The sequence below is a fragment of the Juglans microcarpa x Juglans regia genome, chromosome 3D (genome assembly GCF_004785595.1).
Source record: "Juglans microcarpa x Juglans regia isolate MS1-56 chromosome 3D, Jm3101_v1.0, whole genome shotgun sequence".
Classification (NCBI taxonomy): Eukaryota; Viridiplantae; Streptophyta; class Magnoliopsida; order Fagales; family Juglandaceae; genus Juglans; species Juglans microcarpa x Juglans regia.
Window position 1 is genome coordinate 38,639,754 of NC_054598.1, and position 23,341 is coordinate 38,663,094.

The window sequence follows — 23,341 nt, forward strand, 5'->3', positions numbered from 1 at the left end:
CTCAAGCCCCTCATTCTCTTTAAGGCTTTTTAACTTTTCAGTCAACAACTTAATAGCTCCACCACTCTTTCTTTCAGATTCTCCAGACCACAAGTTTAAAGCCTGCCTACATGAGGAAAGTTGTTTTTGAATACTGTGGACATCTCTCTATCCCCCAACTTGTCTTTTCCATGCCCTTTCCACTATTCTCCCACACTTTTCCTCCATATCCCAACTTACTTCATATCCCTCTTCCTACATCTACTATCATATTCACCCTTTGAACAATTCAGTAAAATAGGCAAATCATCTAAGCCCTACTCCATGATAGCCTCAACCTTTACTTCATCAAAACCAACCCTCCACTCACAGTTTGCAACAGCTCGATCCAATATTTCCTTGATGAAAGATCCATCTCCATGACTATTGCTCCATGTATATTTAATGCCCTTCCATCCAAGATCAATTAGTCCTCCTTCAACCAAACCACCTTAAAACCTATCCATTTGCCCCTCCCTTCTTTCTCTCCCACCCCACTTCTCTTTTTGGGACACGATTTCATTGAAATCCCCAAGCACACACCAGCCAAGCTCGGGTGGAGGTCTTATTGCTAGTAACAGATCCCACGACCCCTCCCTCTTTGATGAATCTGGATTCCCATAAAACCCAGTTAACAGCCACTTTGTGGTCTCCACTTTGTTCTTCACCCACACACTGATATGCCATTGGGAGTAGTTCCAAAGCTCCACCTCTTCCACATCTTTCCACAACATAATCAATCCCCCACAAAGTCCTACTGGCTCTACCACCAAACAACCCTTATAACCCATTTTTCTCTGCACAACTTCCACTTTATAAGATCTAAGTTTTGTCTCCATAATGAAGACAATATCTGGTTGCTTATCCTTGGCTAATTTGCCAAGAACTTGAACTGTCCAAGGGTTGCTAAGCCCTTGGCAGTTCCAACTCATTATCTTCATTGATCCTGGCAAGGCTGTCCAACAGCTCCCGCCTTTATATTCTCCAATTGCATAACTTCCCTCACTCATTCCCTTCTTTGCTTTTTACCCACCACAGCCTTATCACAATTTTCCTTATTCTCCTATGCTAACATTTTTTTTTTTTTAACTATGGGTCCACCCAAACTATTAAACTTATCCTGATCTCTTGTTGTCCTTTTCCATTTCCTCTTTTACTCAAGCCCCTCCCTATCCTCAGGTTTCCCAGCCACGACCAACTCCTTCTCAACCTTTATAAGCAAATGCACCTCTGCCTCCCCCTTACAAGCTTCCCCCTTATAATCCTCTTCCCTCCCCTTGCTCCCCTCATAGATTTTTTGTATCTCACTTTGCTCCTCTTCTCCCACCACCTCATTGACTATACCTTGCCCTATAACAACAACAGTTACTTCCTCTTCATCCTCTCTCTGCCCCTCCTTCCCCTCACCAACTTTATCTCCTACTCCCTCACCAACCTCCATCCCCCTCCCCATCCCAGCATTGGTTGAAATCTCACAACCCCTCATCCAGCTATTTATGTTCCTTCTCCCTCCAAACCCCTGACCCTTATACATATTTCTCCTGGGCCTTGGGTCAGCTCGAAGCCATGCTCCAAATTGCTCATTCTTCCACGTCACACTAACACCCCCTACAGTCCCCTTCTCACATCCCTTACCCCCATGAACAATCATACCACAATTGAAACACACCTTAGGCAGTTCTAATATCTCAGATTTACCCAAATATCCTTACCATTCACTTTGAGTCATCGTCCTCTTGTCACAGCCTTCATCAACGGAATTTCCACTCTGACTCTAAGGAAATTTCCTCATCCAACCTTATCCACTAGGACATCAACCTCAACTAACTTACCTAAGAATTCCCCAATCAGTCCCCCCTTATCATTCATCACACACACAATAGGTAAATCATGGATCTGCACCCAAAAAAGTTCCTTGTCAAATTGACATTGTTTTGGTTGAGCATAACCATCAAACACTTGAAGGAAAAACATGTGGTTGTCAAAGAACCACGACCTTCTATCCATTACGCGCATTTTATCTACCTGATTTCTGAACGTTATCACAAAGGTGTTAAACGCAACTTCCCTAAATTCCGCAGGTTTGCTCACTCTCTAGATTTCCCCATCGTAGAGGATAAGACTTCCACCCCGATACCTCTATCTAGACATATCTTTCCAATTACACTCCGATCACCCAACTCCCATACCTCTGCACCCTCTTATCCAATGTCTATCACTTCATTCTCTTCCTCCGTTAATCTCAAATTCTCCCACTAAACTTCCAGACTCCTCATTCCTCCCTTGGAGCTTCTTCCATGGTCGTTCCGCAACCTCCTACCCCACACAGTCAGTAAGTTATAACTGATTACTCCACCTCTATTCCCATAGAGAGAAAACAGAGAGAAGACTCCAAGATAAGAGATATGTATTGATTAGTGTCATTGAAAAACAAAATTTAAAATATAGGTAGCATTCTTGTTCACAAGAAGTAATATTGAAGTAGACGGTGCAGAGCTACAAGCTGGTGTGTGGATTTCAAAAGTGTCCAAGATGCTGAAGACTAGTCCAAGAACCCCAACAGGCCAAAGGAAGAATCATAAATAAGATTTACCATGTTAGGGTTGTCCTACATTAGTTGTAGAAGGAACTGGTGGTCATGAGTTAATAAGTGTGAGAGAAAGCCTTACCTCTTGAGCTAGGTTTTGAGATTAAGAGAGGCTCAAGACTACCCAACACTGGTATCAGAAATCAGGTTTACAAACAGTTTTAGACTCAACAGTCCGTGGGAAAAATGGGTTATCACTACTCCGACCTAGAGCCCGATGTGTGAAGGGGAGATTGTTGAGATTTTTCCACATCGGTTGTGGAAGGGACTAGTGGCCATGAGTTTATAAGTGTATGTGAGGGAAAGTCTCATCTCTTGAACTGGCTTTTGAGGTTGAGAGAGGCTCAAGACTACCCAACACCACGATCGAGCTCTAGATGAGGTGGTGTGTAGTTGCCACCACTGGACCTACAGTTGTGGGTAGGGCCCACATGCTTGGCCAGTTGGCTAGCTAGCTATAAATTAATACAAAAATGAGACGACCATGAGATATTGATAGATCGATTGACAGGTTGGGCATGCATGAGGATTGGGAAGGGGGAAAAAATTAGGAGATAGAAAAGAATGGACAAAGAAAGAAATGGATCGAGGGTGGTGGTAGAAAGGAAAGGATGAAAAGGATGAAGATGACGAGGAAAATAAACAACAAAACAAAATGCTGAGCACAAAACATGAGATCGAGAATGAGATAAGGTCCGGGAGGCGCTCCTCCTAATTACTGTTCTCATGTAGGTTGGAGAGACAGATTAGAGCAGTCTTTAGAGTTTTTTCATCTTGTACAGAGAGATTATTATGCTTTGGCTTTTCACATGATGTACAGAAAACATATTGATTTTTTTTTTCTAATGTGGAATATTTACAGATAACAAGCTAGGTATCCGGTTGATAACCAAAGCACGCTGATTAGAAAGCTTTACGTATAGTGTCACTATACAAATAATTCAAAGGTTCTTTCGCCAATAACGTGGGCATTGTGGGATTTTCAAGCCGTCTTGTGAAGCATCAAGAGCAAATAGCTAATTTGGTCTCCTTGCCAAATGGGTGGACATTTCACTATTCTTCTTTAAATGAAAGCGTCACCAAGTTGCTTGTAAAGTAGAAGCTGCCTTTGATTTGGTCTGCCACCAGGAAATTAGAGTCCTCAAGTCATTGGCCATTAGAGCAAAGGCTTAAACTTTTGTATAGGTTTTGAAAGTTTTTTTTGGAGATGGGGAGATCGGAAAGGTTGGTTATGGGGGAACCTCTGAACCCCAATCTAAAAGTTCTTCTCCAAAGAAATGGCCTCTTTCAATACACTCGGCACTTAAGAAGAAAGACCCATCGCCCCTAACAGTACTGGTTCCAAAGTTACTTACTATTCCTTGTGTGATGAAGAGCATTGCATCGAGTGGTTCACCTTCTCGGACAATGTAGGAGCGCTCATTGTAGTACACTGGCTTGAGACTGTCGCAGAGCGATTGCAACAGACTTTCACTTTCTGTCTCAAGCATTGGCACCTAGATTACAAGAAATCGAGATGTTTATATCAAGGTGTATGTATTGATGCTGTGTTATGTGTTTATGTTACATGTTTGCCCGATATTTTTCTTCACGTTCAAGATCACGATAGAAAAGTGTAAAAGACTTGAAGATAGGTGTTAGAGCATCAACGTTCTTTTAAAAAAAAAATCACCCAATTTTAACTAACAAATTAACTTCTTTCTATTTGGGCAAACCAATTTAAAAGCACCTTACATCTCATTTTTGAACAGTTTATTCATAGAATTTAAATATTATTTTTTAAAGCTTTCTTTATTATTATCTTATTCTTATCAATAAACCATTGTAATTCTCTCTTATCAATATTTACTAAATTATTTTGATGGTTAAAACATTAAAATGAAAAATTAACTTTATTTATTGTGGAGAACATGTTATGATCTTATATGAATTAATTTCTGCCTTTTTAACAGTGTGAATGATATATTCTCTATCCAACTTATAAGGAGGACTCTTCTGGACGTAATTATATGTTGTACTATTTGCCTGCCCATCTGTGTAACGTCCTGTCCCTGTGGGTCAGGAGAGTTAAATCATGTCACCTAAAATCATCTCCAATAACACTTTTAAAATAAACCAGAGTCTCCATAACATATTAACCTATTTGTTCAACACAAATATCCATGTTCCTACATAAGAGCACATCAGAAGTGCCTCAATAATATACATAAACATTTCCACAAAAATTAGGAATATCCATTACTAACAAAAATAGGTATACTCCCTATTTTTGACTTCCAGCTGTTACATCAAAATTATCTGAAACATATTATGGAGATAATAGGTGACTTATCAACAATTCAGTAAACAAAAACATATATTAGTATGCAAACATGAGTATTTACGGAGTTCAGAATGCAGAACAAAACATTTTTCATTTTCAGAATGTAGAATCAGAATATGTTATCAAAAATATCAGAGTGAAAGTTAAAAAATATTCTTATTCAAAATTCCCTTGACACAACATAACTAAAACACCATATCAGAACAGAATTCTATATTTAACCCCCGTGGTAGGGCTGTGTAAACCTTGGCGGCCAACCGAGCAGAAAAAAATATGAATCTTTCCCTTATTATTCTCGGAGCCCCGAGTGTGTACACTGGAAAGACCACACAGAAAACCACTTTGATTCCAAAGTAGGTGCACTAGAAACAGAAAAGTTGCTACTAACCCAAACAAATACCACAGTTTTACACCCGTGGTAAGGTCAGAATAGAAGAAAAATAAAATGTCATGCCAGAGATTTCAGAAATCACATCATATCATATCAGAGTACATAACATTTTCAGAACAGAACAGAATCAAATCACAAAAATATAATTTATGCACAAATTTCATATTTGCTCTCTTTTGCACAGTTTAGAAATAAAATGTCAAAATAAGCTCATGTCTACACTAGTCATGATAGAAACTACTTTCTTATACAGAATTTCATGAGTAATGCAGAACAAATAACTGAAGTCGTTTCTAAAATTTATTTTCATAACAAAACATGCATATTTTCCAAAATCAACTTTAGATTATTTTATTTTATGCAAAATGTAGCATAGGAACCCCGCTTACTTGGACTTTTTAACTTTTTAGAATTTTCCTAAAAAATGCCGAACAAATATTAATTGTCACCTATAAAAATCACGCAATTCTTGTAAATTTTAATTGAACATGTATTTCAATATTTAAGCCTAATCTTCGAAAATAACCTATTTTAATTCCTCAAAACCTAAAATTCTCATAACCTCCAAATATATCAGCACTTTTTAAAATTATCAATGTCCATTTAATAATTTCGACTAAAACATTAAAAATCTAACTTATTTACAATTGAAGTGTAACTATAAAATCTACTACTAGATAACATAATTATAAAAATTTGATTCCAATTATTGATATTTATAACAGTGAAACTTTATCTGATAAAAATCTCAGCCCAATAAAAGTACTAAAACAATTTATCAACCATAATAAAATCAAGCCTAATAAAAAGAAAATACACAAGCCTGTCACAATGATGTATGTCTAATTAATCTCAAGCCCAACCCACTAGAAAAAAAGTAGCTTACTAGATTAAAACATCAATCAGTTAAAGCTAAGCCCATTCGTATAAGTCTTGTAAGCCATTAAAAAGCCTTTCCAAAAATTAAAGCACGCGTTTAATTAAAAGGGTAGAAAGGTAAAAATAAAAACACACTCTCTTTCCTACTAGGTTAACCGATATATACCATATGTTTTCCTTTTTAAGTAAACTATCAACAAAAATAGAGGTGAGATAAGAGCATTAGTAGTGGGCTCAACAAAGTCAAAATTTAGCCAAAATTTAACTAAATTACACAAAAAAGGGTTGTAGTGGACTCAACAAATGAACAGTCATTTTAGCTTTCAATATTTTCACTAGCTAAATTTGTTGAGCCCCAGCTGCTAGCCAAAACAATATTTTGGCATAAAAAATTCTTCTCCCGAATGCTATTCCTTTCGTGCATTTCACTTGAAGCATAATTTTATTTCACGCTTTTCATTCGCTTTGGTCTTTTCCCTCACTCCTAAGCTACGCGACCATTTTTCACAGAGACATTTGATGCATACGGCATGTAAATCTGGTCTTCTCCCTCACTCCTGGGTTTACTTCATACATTTTTCATCATATTCTCAAAACACTGCATACGGCAGTTCCATCCATTTATCACTTCGGACTTCATCTTCATCTCCCATGCCCACATCCTTGTAGGTGACCCACGATTCATCTATTTATAAACCCATTTACTTGTATTTGGAAATTATTTTCCATACCAGCAGCTGAAGCATTTACATTATTTTCCATACCAATAGCCGAAGCATTATTTTCTGAAATATGGAAATCTGGTTTGTGATGTTTGGGCGTTTTTTCTGGATTTTGGTCTCTTTTTGTGAAAAGTAAAGGAAAAAAAAGTAGAACTTGGGTAGTTGCTAGTTGGTGTAGATGATGGTGAAGAAGAATTTTGGGCCTTTTTTTGTCAACAAGAACAGAGCAGTAGAAGAACTAATAGTTGCTAGTTGGAGTAGATGATAGTTGTTTTTGTCAAAATCAATATTTTAAGAGAATAATGATAGATTTGTTGACCCTGTTATTTGATGTTGTTGAAAAATAGCTAGCTAAATTTGTAAAAGTGAATTTTCTAGTCAAATTTTGGCCAAAATTTGTTGAGGCCACTACATATTGCTCTAAGGCGTGAGCAGTGGTAGCAACACTTACAGAGAGATGGAGTTACGATGGCAGCGAGCTAGGCGGATGCGGTGGACGATGGTTGCCCCGAGGGAGGCACACTGAGCGGGAGAAAGAGATGAGCAAGAGAGAGAGAGGTATGAGGGCACCGTGAGGGAGACGGAGTGTGAGGGAAAGAAAGAATATGAGAAGAAAACAAAGGCTTACGGCAGTGAATGTGATTGACCTGGAAGTGCTGTACGGTTGAGCTATGGTGCACGACTGTAAAAGGATGGGAAGTTTTGATTGTCGGTCGTGGAGGTGCGACGCTTGGCTCTGTTTTGGGTGAAGGAAAATAAGGGACCACACGACTGATTTTCCCGTGAGATGGGTGGTGGCCCCGAAGGAGATGAGCACTGGGCTGTTGCGTCGGGGTGGCTACGATTTCATGTGGCTGAGTAGGTAGTGACGACACGGAGAGAGCTAGTGCTGGGGGTGGCTGGGTTGTAGCTTGGATTGGTGGTGTTCGTGAGGAGGGGTGCAGTGGGTCACGGAAACAGATTCACACTCTGTTTTTGGTGAAAGAAAACGAAGGGTGATGGAGGTTGTTTCCGTTGCGCGGATCGAAGGAGATCGTGATGAAGGAAGTGGTTGGTGGCAAGGGTCCTCGCTAGCAGCAGCAAAGTGGAGATCTTGGTTTGACACTTCGAAGAGGAGGACGAGCAGCACTTATTGTAAGGTTGGGGATGCTTAACATAAAAAATGAAGTAGAATGAGGGATATGCATGAAAATCGAAAATGGCGTGAAACCATACGACGTGGAGTCTAGAATCGCATCCACAGACTTGGGCTCTTTATCCTAAAAAAAATATTTGGCCCACGACTTAGGATCATGTATGAAATTATTACATGGACTTTTTTTCTTAAGTTTTGGGCCTAGACTCAACTTAAAAAAAAAAATACATTTGTCCCATAAATTTTTCGGGTGAAAATCTACTTGGTCCAATAAAATATTTTAAACCTAATTATCAAACTCGTTGAAAAATTATATTCTGCGAAAAATATCTTAGGTCCAAACTCTCTTCCAAAAGAATTTACTCGCAATCCCAATTGATTTTTCATAACTATAAACCTAAAAGTTTGTAAAGTGGCTTGGCCAGGCCAGGTGTTACAATCTAACTATTGCCAACTAATACAAAAAACTTGTATGAACACAAACTACGTAGGGTACGTTCGACTATTAAGTTTGGTCTTTTTATATATGTAAATTACGTCGATATACAAATCGAGTCAAGCAAGCTTTTAAAAATTATTGATTGATTAAAATTACCTCTAAGAATAAGCCGTAACGGATTTAAAAACTTGTTTGACTTTTTTAGAGGTCTGAAAAATTCGTATCTTGTCTTTTACTTTTTAAAATAAACTAGACCACTTTTTAATTCAAATTGACCCGTACTGAAGTACTCGGCCCAAGGACTACTGTTTGAAACCTCAAAAATAGAGAATAATGGGGCGTGGGGAGAGTTTTTCAAGGAGTTTTGCCAAAATTAGCAAGCTAGAAATTATGGTTTTTTCATTTTTTTTTCGGTTTTTAGTTTTTTCACATTATAATTTCTTTGCAAGCAAATAATAAGATTTTCAATTGTAACTGCCTTTAGTAGTAGTGCTGATCATCTTTCCGCGAAAAGGAATTCGAAGAATAGATGAAAAAAGGAGGACTCACTTAATTTCTTAAGCAAGGGCAAGCAAAGATGGTACTTGCTCTCCCTTGTAAGTTCTTTGGGAAGATGAGGAAGTGGATTCTTTGCATCAACATCTATATTGTGCTCTAATACCCGTTGTATGTTGGCCATGATTTCCAGTTTTATGTTATCATTCAGCCCATTTCTGGATATCCACAACTCTATGTCTCGTTCTTTACTTTTGATCTTTTGTATAATCTCCCCTCTTCTTTCAGTTGTCAACTGCATATGTCCTTTTTATTTTTTTATTTTTTTTTATTTTTTTTACTGCAAATATGTCTACAACTATATATATATATATATATATATATATATATATATATATATACGTCGAAGTTGGCCTGCCGGAGGCTCAACAGCCGCCATGCAGACCACATGAACCCTAGACGAAGGAGAAAAACTTCAAAACCCTAGCAGAGCGTTCAGAAGTTATTTTTAGCTAATCGAATTCGAAAATTTGAAATACAAATACTACAGACTTATGCTTATAACGAAATGTTAATAGTATACTGAGGTGGCCTCAGACAAAGTTTCAGGCATGCCTCAAACACGGAAGGTTTTCACCTTAAAGCAGGGACGGGGGCTCAGCAGAAGCCCATTCCGAACTCTTATCTCTATATTGCTACCTAACTACCTAAGCATACATACCAGATTAATGCAAACTCCAGTACCTTGTTTTGCTTTGGCCCTTGTAATTTACAGAACACAAAACATGTTATTGTTCATATAATTGTAATTGTTTATAAATCAGGAATAGAAACACGCCACAAGCACCCGGTTGATAGCCACTGCTTAAATTTGACTTTCACCAGATAGTATTAAATTCTCGCGCACCATAAACGTCGGTTGTCAGTCTTTTTAGAAATCCAATCCTGAAGCGCGTGGAGCACGACGGGTAGTTATTGGTTTCTTTGCCAACATGGTGTCCGTTTCAATAGTAGTCTTCTTTTCATGAAAGCGTCGCCAAGCTGCTTGTAAAGCACATGCTGCTTCCGTCGGCCGCTTGGAAAGTGTCTGCAAGTCTTTTGCCATTAGAGCAAAGGCTTCAACTTTTGTATGGGTTTTGAAAGTCTTGGTAGAGACTGGAGGGTTGAAAAGGCTTGGTATGGAGTAGTAACCTCCGAACCCCCACTCTAGAAGTTCTTCTCCAAAGAAATGGCCACTTTCAATACACCCTGCACTTAAGGAGACAGTTCCGTCAGTAGCCCTGACACTGGTTGTGAAGTTCCATACAATGCCTTGCGTGATGAAAATCATTGCATCAAGTGGTTCTCCCTCCCGAACAATGTAGGTGCGCTCGTTGTAGTACACTGGCCTGAGGCTGTCGCAGATCAATTGCAACAGCTTTTCACTTTTTGTTCGGAGCATTGGCACCTAGCTCACAAACAATCGAGACAAATGTGAGGAACTCCATCCATTCATATATAAATTATTAAATGTACTTCTAATTTATACCTCCTTCAAAATCTGACCAAGAAGAGTATGCCATATCACCTATTTTCAATCCATTTAGGTACTAACAAGGGTGCACAGTGTAACTCATGATTCGATTCAGGTGCAAATCACAACTTTAATTGGTAGTTTAAAGGTCACATTGCAAACATAGATCAACTGGAATTGCGAATGAAATTTTTGATGGTCTGGAGATTATATTGAGAAGTGGTGATATTTAATTTGGGGGTAATTAAGTGCAAAAACATATTGCTTGACCGCTTGTCCCATTGCACCTAAAAAACACATTGCTGTGCATATGTTAATCCCGATTTCATCCAAAGCAAAGTAATACAATTTTCAATCGAGTTGGTTTCTTTACCGTTTCCAAAAGAGTGGGAGAATTAATGAAGGAAATGACTCACTTTCTTTAGCAGAGGTAAGCAAAGATAGCATTTAATATCTTTTATAAGCTCTATGGGAAGATGAGGGAGCGGATTCTGCGCATCAACATCCATATTTTGTTCAAAAATCCGCTGTATGTTGGGCTTGATCTGCCTTCTTAAATTATCATCGAGCCTGTTTCTCTCTATCCACAAGTCTATGTCTCGTTCTTTAATTTTCATCTTTTGTATAACTTCCTCGGACCTTTCAGTTGTCAACTGCATATATGTCTGCCACTCACAAAAACTATGATTCATCAATCCTATCCAAGAATTACTATATATATATATATATATATATATAAACGAGGGCCTTGAAGCTGAAATGAGGAAATGTTGAGTACGAACCTGCACATTACCAATGAAATACAAAAAGAATAGCAAGCCAGAGATCGAAATAAAAATCGTAAAGCAGTTTTCCCAGAAATTGGTGCTGGCTTGAAGGTTTTGACCCAAAGAACTGCAAAATTTGCAGTGACCACATTGCATGAGATATATTTATATATAGTTGATATATATGATACGCTCAAATCTATGCATAGTAAAAAGAAAAGGTTATTTCGCCCTAAATATTTAGTCTAGAATAAGAATTTTTCTTGCCGTATTAGGGAATAGCTCAATGTTGAATGACGAAGGTTAAAGATGAGTGCAAACCTCAAATTTCGCAGTCCCCACCAGAAACAGTGCAGTATCTTTCTGGGAAATTTTGTGGACTCCAGTACGGTATCTGACTGTATGGCTTCAAGAAATATTCCGAAATCAAAATGAGTTGCATTTGCTTTTTCTAGGGGGCTACAAAAATCATTTAAAAATGTGGGATTTGTGGACTTGGGAACTCCGTTTTTACAACTGAGAGAACTTGAGACACATTGGCCGGCTGTTTGGTTGTCGCAGGATTTGTACCAGCAAGCGGTCTCTCGTTCGATAGAAAAAAAGTACCAAAAGGCACCCAGTACCTGATCAAAGACCAGCAATTTCCTTTAGAGATCGATTAGTACATTTTGTGCAGATATCTTTGCAAAACAAAAAATAAAAGCAGGAAAGAGACAATTCTGCACATAAGAGATAAAAAAAATAATGCTTCCGTGAATTAAAGTAAGAGAAGAGGAAAATGATTTTAAGGACATTAACATAATCAACTTACATGACTGGCAAGGATGTACAGAAAGAAATTGAATGCAGCTTTAACCCAAACAATTCGAGCAATTATGTTAGAAGTCCTGATAAGTTTCCTCCATGATATGTAGATCCGAATAACTCTTGGCACGTATTGGAGAAGAACAATAGCACTCAGAACCTTTCTTTTGTCCAAATTTTTTGAGCCATTCATCTCTGAAAAAATAATTGTAACTAACACCTGCATGGAAAGATTACAACAAGTACGTACATGCAGTAAGGAATAACTTCCTCAGGACATTTTTTCAAGCATCTATTGAATTTTGTACAAAATTTAAGAGTAATAAAATAATAGAAGGGGGAAAAAGTAACGCGCAGATCATTGCATTTCTTTCTCATTTGTTACTTTATGGAGAAATCCCTATTCTAAAATCCCTGAATGGTGTTTGCCATATTCTTGTATTCTAATTGGAGAATAGAATTTGGTACGTTCTATATATCAGAATTTCAGCCTTAATTATCAGCTTTGGGATGGAGAGATAAGTTGCTGACTTGGTGGTCGTTTTTCACGGTTCAAACCAATTTCATTTACTAGCTCAATTAATTCCCTGTGTCATACTCTAGGAATTGTGTAAAGATGTGATAAAATATGTTATGAAATAGTTGCAGGAACTAAATCTGATGATTAAACCATCAAAGAGAATAAAACTCAACATTGTCAGAATCTCAAAGGCCTGGATTTACTGGTTATATATGGCGGAATCCTTCGTGATCACTATGGACGTCATTTCATACATGGCTTTTCCATCTACTTTGGGACTGGTACAAATGTTTTTGCAGAACTATTTGTTGAATTAAATGCTTTGCTGGTAGTTAACTGGTATAAAAATATGAAAAGCCCTTCTTCCTGGTATGTGCATCTCTGGGAAATGTTTTTTGAAACTTTTCTGGTTAGGGACTTTTGTAAACCCAGATTTGTTGTAATATATAAATGAGGTATATGAAATACCTATATAATCGAACATAACAATGTACGGAGATCGTAATTGAAGTGAAAATTTAATCATAAAAAGTTAAGGTGGAAGTTTCTACCTATCTGAATCATTTTGTAGCTTGCGAACTTAAATGCTTAACTTATTCAATAGAAAAAAAGGTACATAAATAGTCTAAAGATATAAATTAACATTAAGTTAATTGAAAAGTTAAACACATCGCGTGCTTTTAAACTATCAGACATTGAAAGGAAACCAAGACCACATCCATGCTTGCTTTTAATTATTAGAAGCAGAAAATTAAAGAACTCCTTACCTGAGGGAGGGGAAGAATGGCAAGAAAATCAATTCCGAAGTACCAAGAGAACATGTACCTCTTTGCTATTGACCAAGCATCTGTAACAACCTTAATTTTTCCAACTTTACGGGCACTTTTGTCTATATATGGACAAATAAATTGCAAAATGATATTCACCATATAAATCAAGTCGGTCACCGCTCGCAAACAAATAGTTATGACACGTAATCTTTTATCCAACGCAAGGCAGTTCTCATTTTCTCTGATCACGGGAATGTAAAAGAACAAAGGGTCCACTGATACTGCAATCACACACGACACTACAAAAATCATCCTCCAGATTCGAAGGTTTTGCCCATGTGGGTCAAGAATTTTCATTTTTGTTGTTTTCTTTTGTTTTGTCACATGCCGTACTCCAACATTGTGGGAAGCATGATACTTCTCTCCATCTTCATCCCTGAATAGAAAATAACAAGCAAGGAATCATGTTGATATGAACATTGGTCATAAATTAGTCAATATTTGAGTTCACCATTTAGAGGAAAAGAAAAAGATAGGGAAAAGTTGATCATGATAAATGTTGTTTGATCGGAAATACAATTTCTCCACAAGGGACAAGCTGGGAGAAGGAAGGGTGGTTTTGGAGGAGGAGGAGGAGGAGGAGGAGTGGTTTTGGAGGAGAAGAAGAAGAAGAAGAAGGAAGAAGAAGCTTACCTCACCCCGTTCTCTTGCCGATGCCCACGGTAGCTCATACTTAACGGTACCCGTACACTGTGAATTGTGCTTCTTGAAAAAACTGAAAACGGATTAGAGAAACGTGTAACTTCTTGGTCGATCTATCATTCTAAGTGCAGCATCCACAGATCGTTTAAAAACTACAGCTTAAAGACATTATCACTAGGAACTTAAAATCTTGTTTTCGCAAACTCGGTAGAGTATCGGGACCCGGGGAAAAAGAAGAAGAAAAGGGAAACTCTCTGCGCTTGCAAAGGAACGTGTATCTATTGCTGCGGATCTTTCTTGCAAAGGAACGTGTATCTTGTAGAGTGTCCGCCGGAAAAGGGATCCTTCGCAAAAGCTCTTTTGCAAAAGGATCTTTCTTGGAAATTGTGTCCGCCGGAGCTGAGAAAGAAAAAGACAATTCTAAATGTGTATTGGTTTCATCAAAATTAATACATCTTTCAAATTTAAAGAAATATTAATAAAATATTCACATTAACTTTATCAAAATATAAAAGTTTATGACCTCCAACCATTTTATGTACAATTTTAAATTTGATGAAATAGTATTCATCATAAAAAATAATATTTTATTATAAAAACTAAAACTAACTTCTTTATTGTGTAAGCGTTATATAGTACTAATATAATAGTTTGTTATTTAAATAATAATCTAATTAAATTCGTGTAGAGTTAATACTATATGATTATAGCTACAATAATTTTTATTTGTTGTAATAATATAATATAATATTATTAGCTAAAATTTCGATATTCCCATCTAATTCCAAGCCAGCAAAAAAGTTGCCGTTTCTATTTTGGATGCCTTCTATTTAATTTTTTATTTTTAATCATTAGAATTTCTTTAGATAGTGTAAATGCAAAATATGAAAAAAAATATATTACTATTAAAATAATAATATTATATTATTATTTTGATAAATCTAATGCCTAATCCAATATAAAATTATATATAGATATGGAAGTTTCAGAATTATAAAAAATATATATTTTTTTATCAAATTTTAAAAGATAATTTTTACGAAGCCTATACCAATATTCCGAAGACTTGTCAGTGAGGTATTGAAAAGGAACGTATATTCATATAACAACTCATTGAACCTGATAGAGTACTTGTGCGTTCGAGCAGACCAGGATATGTACTAAGCAAAGAGCAGCTAGCAGAACGCTGGATTTTAAGCAAGCTGATGAGTCCACATCGATGTCCAGCCAGTCTAGTTTTTTTCTTCACATTCTCTTGCAAATATAAATAGATATTAACAAAAAATAATGTTCATAAATTAATGTGGATATATATTTGATATATTATATATTTTTTATAATAATTTTTTTTTGGTAATCCAGTGTACTTTAATTAACAAATTATATATATAAATTTAGATTTATTTTTATGAGTGTTTTTTTTATAAACAAAAAATCTATTTTGATTATAAATTCTCTTTTGTACCAACACAAAATTTTAACTTTTAGTATAGTGTAGATATTGAACAAATCAAACAAGTTAGCGAACTTCTCTGGCCGGCCGGCCAGCACATGATTGAAGCGACTCACAAGAAAAAGAACATGAATTTGCTAATTGACCGAGCGTTTACTAGAATATATATGCAAAACCACGTGGGAACTCAAGAAAATAAAGGTGGAAATTAGAAGATATATAATTATATGCATATATACATACAAATAAAGAAAATAAAAGCCGCGACGTACGTAGAAGATCGAATTTCATGCAAGATCATGATCATGATCAAACTAAATTTTCTAACTAACCAATTGTCTCTAATTGACTTGATCTACTGGCTAGTAAGATTATAAGGACATTCAGCTAGCGTAATTGGGGGGCCTCACCTTAATTATTTTGAGGATAAGTACTATCAATATTTTCTCTTCATTTTAGCTAACTAAGAAAAACTAACGAGTTAATAACGGGATTATGTAATTAAATTGCATTATCCTATTATCATTTTATTTTTTATTTTTTTAAAACTATTATATATATATATATATATCATTTTATTTTGTTTGCGGACGTCCAAATATATATTATCGGTACCTAAAAATATTAATAATGCAGAATACAATATAATTGATTTTTTTAAAATTTAGTTTTATAAATCTGAAAGCTAAAATTTCTATATCAACTGTTTTCATTAATATATATATTATATTTATATATATCGATCGCTGCTTGCTCCGGCTGGTTGATTATTTTTCTTTTTTCTGATGGAGAAAAATTGAAGAAGAAATTAGAAGCGCAAGATTTTAACACGCTAGCTAGCTATGTCTTTTTGGGCCTTAATTTCCCGGTTTCTCCACGTTCGTTAATTTATATAGATAAAGAAAAAGCACTCAAGGTGTTGTTATTAAGATGAGCGGCCAGATCAGGCTCAAAGCAAATAGTATTAATTCTAGTACGAATCATCATGATGATCCGTGATTTCAAGACGTAATGATCGATGATGTAGAGTGTAATTAAAATTTAAGACCATGTATATTGTGAGATGGTAATGATAGGTTACTATTTTTTTATTATTTATTTATTATTTATAATGTATTTGAAATTATTTATTTATTTATTATTTTTTAAGTATTTTTTTAACATTCTTAATCATTAAAAAAGAATTAAAAAAATATAATTTTATTAATAATCACTTTCTTAACCATTATGTAAAATAAAAAATTAAAAAAAAATCAAATAAAATAAATAATAAATAGATAGTAATTCTATTATTATCCATGGTAAGATATTGGTGTTTAAGCTGCAATCCACGCTACGCAATATATGTTGACTACGATTACCCATTTTGTTGACTATGTTGGTATATATCATATATGTACTTCACAAATTGCGGGTTTATCGTGCCCCAAGCAAAAAATAAATGGAAGCGTACAATTGTTTGTGATTTTGCTAAAATTGGATGCAAGCTGAATTTTTGCATTGAGAGATGTGCAATTGGGTACTGAGGTGATAATAGATGATTTGAATTAATTTATAAATAATAATATTTTCTAGATCTTATTAAGATACATTTAAATTTATAAAATATATTAAAATATGTATTTAAATATATGAATCCGGTTGAGTATGTTTAATTTTTTTACGAATAGTTGAGGAGATAGTGAATTTTATTAATAATTAATAAAAAATAAATTGAGATGAGCTCATCATCCAGACAAACCTACGGAGGATGAATGCCCTTAGCCAAACCTTTTAGTTACAATCATTATATGGTCCCAAATTCTCACCTACAAACGTTAATGTTGGGTTCTAGGTCTTTAAATAGTCTTGAAGCACGAAAAGCATGATAGCTAGTTTTTGGCCTCTTCGCTGCAAATAATTAAGTTAGGGACCACCTGGTGATTTTATGAAAGATTCGATTTTAAACCATCCGACGAATTCGAAATGGCTGCAAATAATATCTTATTGCAGCGATTTCTTTTGCAGCAAAAAAAGAATAGTTGGGAAAGGGCTTATTTCTCGTAGCTAGTGACATTAACTCACTATTCTTCTTTCCATTAAAGTGCCGCCAAGCACCTTGTAAAGCTGAAGTTGCTTTAGTCGGCCTCCTGGAAATTAGGGTCTTCAATTCGTTGGCCATTAGGACAGAACCTTCTACTTTTGTATGAGTTTCGACAGTTTTGGTGTCGGGGAGACTTTGAACCCCCAATCTAGAAGTTCTCCATAAAAATGACCTATTTCAATACAATCTACGCTTAATGTCGTGGCATCATGAACTACTATTTGTGAGGAGATAACAGATATAGTGCATGCAAAGATCTGTGCATAGATTTCAAATATGATTGATGTAGTGTGTACGAAGATCTATAATGTCCTTTCTGCCTTACGTATAGAGATTAATGTTAAAATCTCTGATTTACGTATAGAGATTGATGTCATCTCTATGACTTAAGTCATTATCAATACTCAGCTAATATAGCTAGAGATATGCCTAACTGCAGTCAAGGATGTGGTTAGAGAGTTGGGTTAGTAGTAGTCTGTATCTTTTATTTGCATTTTTTTTTATATAGACAATATATTGTATTTTGTAAAACCCAGCTCTGTGCTTGGAGCGTACGTGATCAGGCATCCTCTAACCTTCGCTAGTAGAGAGGTCACAGAGTAGGCACGAGAGTGTTGCCGTCTTGTCCAAGCCCATTGTTGCCCAGCAACAACCCAATGGACGTTACTCAGTTTTACATGCTTCCGAATGATCAAAGGAGTTCCATCAAGATAATACCCTATTTCGACTTGGGATCGTGATATGCATACGCCCACAAAATATCCTTTTAATCTTTTAACACCAAAATATTGTTTTTTTCGGGTTTCACGGCACAACCATAGAACAAAGCACAATTAATAAAATCATGACAAGTAATACCAATTAAAATGCATATGCATATATGATAGACAATTATTGGATGACATGACAATAGGTACAACAAACCATGACAGATCAACATACAGTTTCACATATTCACAAATCACAACTACACGCAATTCCCAACTCTTCACTTGGTCCATAACCGTCAATTCCAACATTAACAACATTATTATATCCCAATACTCCACAAGGCCTTCGACCACTTAACCAACCACAACTAGATTGAAACAAACACATCTTGATAGTTTATTCCACATTAGTATTTCAAGGATCAGCCTAGAGTTTTACTTACAATATGGAAGGGTAATTCTGGATGATCAAGCACACTGACTTAAAGTGTCCCTCTCGGAGCAAGAGAAAATTATGAGTGTGCACGTGCACATGAGGTCGTTGCGCAGATGGGGAAAATGGTTAGTCAAATCTGTATGCGGCCTAAAAATAATATACAAGGTAAGTGGCAAACAGACTTACTATTGTGGCGTCTAGAGGGGTGGAGCACGACAGCAGTAGTGGCGTTGCACAGTGATAGGGGTAGATCTAAATAGATTGAAGGGGATCTACGACTAGGAAAAAAAATCAAAGGGTGGTAGATCTAACGGGACAGAGGATGGACAAAGAAAATCTGGCGGCAGAGGGTGGTGGTAGGTAGTAGTGTAGAACACTAAAGGAGGATCTAGACTCAGGTTGGGTGGATCTGAAAGGGGAAAGGCTGAGTGGGAGCTGGAGGGGGGACTGGTCAAGTGACCTCTAGTGAGCTCCAGAAGGCGGTAGATCACAGCTGCGTGTGGCAGAACTGTAGGCAAAACTCTCCTAAGCCGCACAATATGGAAAACAAAGAGAGGAATGAGAGATCCGGGGGTTGAGGATGAGATTGAGAGGAAAATGAGGGCTCGGTGATGGGTTTTCAAAGGGTGGAAGCTAACTTAGCTCAACGGCGGCGTGACTTTCGAATGGTGAGATTTGGACGATAGGTTTTGGTGGTTTGATGTGAGGCAAGCTACAAAGGCTTCATGCGGTGTCGTGAGCGGTGATGCTCACATGATTGAAAAAAGCCATGCGTTGCATGTGGTGAATTCGGCTTCGACTGGGGGTAGCGAAAGTTGGTTAGACGGTGGAAGGGGATGCACGAATGACGTTAGCACATGGAGCCGAGGTGGTGGTGATAGGGAGAGGTGTTGCATGCCACGGGTGGCGGAAAGCCTCTACTAGACAGAGGGGAAAAAAAGAAGAGAAAATATATTTGTAATCGTAAATTATACAACCGTCGCGTAATCGTTTTGAAAAAAATAAATAAAACATGAGACCTATATGAAAAAATAAATTAATTTTTAAATAGTAGATTTCACTCTTTTTTGAAGTTATTATGCAGTATTTATGTATTTTATAGTTGTACATAGAATTACTTTAAAAAAAAAAAAAGGAAAAAAAAAACATACGAAGAGAGGGAGACTCTTGTGAGGCGCTACGGGAAAGAAGAACTTGTTTCCTGCTTATGAGTTCACTTACACGGGTTGAGCCCAAAATTTGAATACTCTCACGCTAAAAATGAAACCCTTACTTGAACAACATATAGGGCATAACTTCACTAAAAGAAAACACACATACACACAAAAAAGAAAGAAAAACAAAACCCACCTCACCAAAAAAGAAACACACATAGAGTTCAACTTCTCCTAAACCCACTTCTAAATCAGTCTTGGGCTTCACACGGGCTGGGCTTCACATATTTTCTTAATACAATTCGAGGATATATGCTTTGTTTTGAGAATTAACTTGGTGCAATATTTTATGACTTGTATTTGAGCATATTGCCCCAAGAGACCAACATGGTGCCCCAATAGAGCAAAAAATAAATGGAAGGGTACAATTGTTTTGTGATTGCTAAAATTGGATGCATGATGAATTTTCCTATCAAGAGCTGCTTTCTAATTGCCAATCAAATTTGTAATGTTGTGGCGGATCGGAGGTCCTTAAATCGACTAGGCGTGAATATGATCTATTTATAATGCAAACTCCAGAGTTCCTTGTACAAACAGATTGATCAATGTTTTACTGACCTCCATTTTTTATACTTCCTTAAAAAGGGAATTAAATACTGCCTTTCTAACGATTACTTTTGATGGGGGCTAGCTCATATCTATAATTTGCAATTAAAAATCGATATAAATTTATAAGTTTGAGATGCATGCATGCCTATGGTTTAATTAACAAGTTGATTCGTTTGCGACCCAAGCTTAAAACTTGATAGAAATGAAAATGGGCCAAGCAAAAAAATAGTAATTTAAGCTCAAGTCAACAGGCCGGCAGACTTGCATGATGACTGGCAAGGATGTACAGAAAGAAATTGAAGGCAGCTTTAAGCCATACAATTTGAGCAGTTATGTTACCAGTCCGGGTAAGTTTCCTCCATGATATGTAGATCCGAATAACTCTTGGCACATATTGGAGAAGAACAATACCACTCAGAACCGTTCTCTTGTTCAATTTTCCTGAGCCTCTCATCTCTGTAAATATCATTGGAACTAACACCTGGAGTATATGCAAGATGTTGATTTCATTTCATCCGGACCGTAACAACTGATCTTCACCATTCTGTTTTGGGGGAAAAAGAAACTCTAAAGATCCTAATTAGCGTACTTTAACTGAAATAAAAATCACAGCAACCATTATGTGTGTGCACAGTACTACGTACGATGAAATTACATGGAACTATTTTAAAGGGTCTCTAACTTCATCTCTTGGATCTCTAATATATCCACAGAAGAAAGTTTGACCAAAATGGCCGTATGCACATGATCACCAATCAATGTGCTATATATATACAAGCTCTTTTTGCGATGGAAACGGAATCGGCCAGAAATGTTTTAGATTTTATAAAAGTCAACTTATGATAAACTGACACATGAATTTCACGTGAAGTTTAAGCCTTATTGTTTTTTGTAGATGAGATGAGATGAGTTGAGATAAAAGTTAAAAAGTTAAATAAAATATTATTAGAATATATTTTTTAATATTATTTTTATTTTAAGATTTAAAAAAATTAAATTATTTATTTTATTTTATATTAAAAGTTAAAAAAATTATAATAATTATATTAAATGAGATGTGATGTTCTTTAAAAATAAAAGGTGCAGAATTTTTAATAAGCACTGTCCTATACTTACTTATTTGAAAATAAATTAAAAACGTATTTTTTTGAGGTAAAAATGATATAAAAGGACGTATTCTTGAAGAGAAGAGGTTGAAGAGAAGAGGATACGAGAAGTCCGAAAAGGAATGATGGGCAAAGCTGTCATTAGGTTAAAACGATGAGGGTCATTACGTAGCACGTTAGAATAGGGACCACTTTCTGTGAAGTGCGTCAGACAAAAAGCATCACTAATAACGTGGTTTTTTACTTTTTCGTTTAAAAGTACTTTAATGTAAAACTAGGCAAATTTTGTCACTAATAACGTGGTCATCAAGATTAATGGTAATTGACTTTAATAAAATACAAATGTCAAAAGATGCATATGGGGATTAACTAAATTTACTTTAACTAGAGAACAACATTATAATGTAATGGTTTGTACAATATAAGAGGTGGGAATGTTTAAGTAGATACAAACAAAAATAAAACACATCAAAATTGCATGATTTGTATACTATTACAAGGGTTTTAATATAAGTCACAGACCCAGAGCAAATAGAATGAATGAGATTGATGATTTTAGGGAGAAATGATATTTCTCATCTTAAATCTTATCTTTTAATAACACCTTGCATGCGACATATTTTAAGTTTCCGCCATTTAACCATTAATATATAAAATTATTTAAGATGTATATAGTGTGATTGAAAATACAAAATTTAAAATATAGGTAGCACTTTTTTTCACAGGAAGTAATATTGAAGCGGACAGTGAAGGCTACAAGCTGGTGTGTGGATTTCAAAGTGTCCAATGAGATGAAGACTAGTCCAAGTAGGCCTGCACACAGTCCAACCCGCACTGGTTTTGGACCCAGCCCGTGTCCAGCCCAACAAGAAAAGAATCAACCCGACTTTAGTCGGGTCAACCCGTCTACCAGTTGAGAACTTAAAAGTCGAAATTGATTTCCCCATTTCTTTTCCACGCCCTAAACATTCCTTCCTCTCATCTCATCCCCCATTTCTTCTGCACCGCAAAAACAATCTTCTTTCCCTTTAGCTGCTGCTGTTGCCCTTTGAATGGTCGAGTGAATTTATGGGGCTTACTGTGGAGGACTTCTTGAATGAATGCTACATTGACGTCCGCATCTTCCTCTCTCTTCTCTAGAATCACTTCGCCTCCTCCCCTTCCAAACTCGTTGCAGATAAGTTTTTCCACTATTTCCATTTTCATATCGACGACATTCTCCTCGATGGGGATGAGTTGGGTCGCGTGATGTTTTTCTTCAGGCTACCAAAATGTTTTAGCTAAGATGAGCTTTGTCGATTAATCACCCAGCTTGTGATGAATATCTGGTTGCTTGGTGGACGAGGGCTACGTTATTGGGTATTTGGGAAGTGAATGTGATTATATTATTTGAGTCAGAATGACCATGTGATTTTCCTTATTTTCCCTCTGTTTGAGGTTGTGCTTGTTGCTTGTTGGAGTCAACAGGGAAGACAAATAGAGTCGACAATGATGATGAACAAAGTTGACGGCGATGACGGTGATGACAAAGAGAAATGGGGAGGGATGGCAGCTAGGGTTTGAGATTTGGGGAGTTTTAGTCGGATCGAAATCGACAGTTAGCGGGTTTGATGTGCAAATTAGTTCAACCCGTTTTTATCGGTCGGGTCAGGTCGGTTGGTACGGACGGTGCGGATTGACGACTTTTATGCAAAGCCCTAAGTCCACGTACACCAACATGCTAGA

General features: G+C 36.4%; 2 protein-coding genes and 1 long non-coding RNA gene across 3 annotated transcripts in view; all 3 read right to left on the bottom strand.

Moving 5' to 3' along the window:
• The window catches only part of LOC121254173 (cyclic nucleotide-gated ion channel 1-like), a 45,895-nt gene extending 30,603 nt beyond the window's left edge, over positions 1-15,292 (bottom strand). Inside the window, exon 1 of the mRNA XM_041154130.1 lies at positions 15,185-15,292. The gene's annotated coding sequence lies outside the window, so the exon portion shown is untranslated. The remainder of the gene's footprint in view (positions 1-15,184) is intronic.
• On the bottom strand, positions 9,921-10,430 carry LOC121255313 (cyclic nucleotide-gated ion channel 1-like). Its single transcript, XM_041155575.1, has one exon. It carries the CDS (start codon positions 10,428-10,430, stop codon positions 9,921-9,923), a length of 510 nt encoding a protein of 169 aa, XP_041011509.1.
• On the bottom strand, positions 10,936-11,632 carry LOC121254178. Its single transcript, XR_005938586.1, has 3 exons — positions 11,591-11,632; positions 11,285-11,396; positions 10,936-11,183 (listed from the first exon to the last, which is right to left on the bottom strand). It is a non-coding gene; the product is annotated as an uncharacterized LOC121254178 (long non-coding RNA).
• Positions 15,293-23,341: the final 8,049 nt, after the last annotated feature.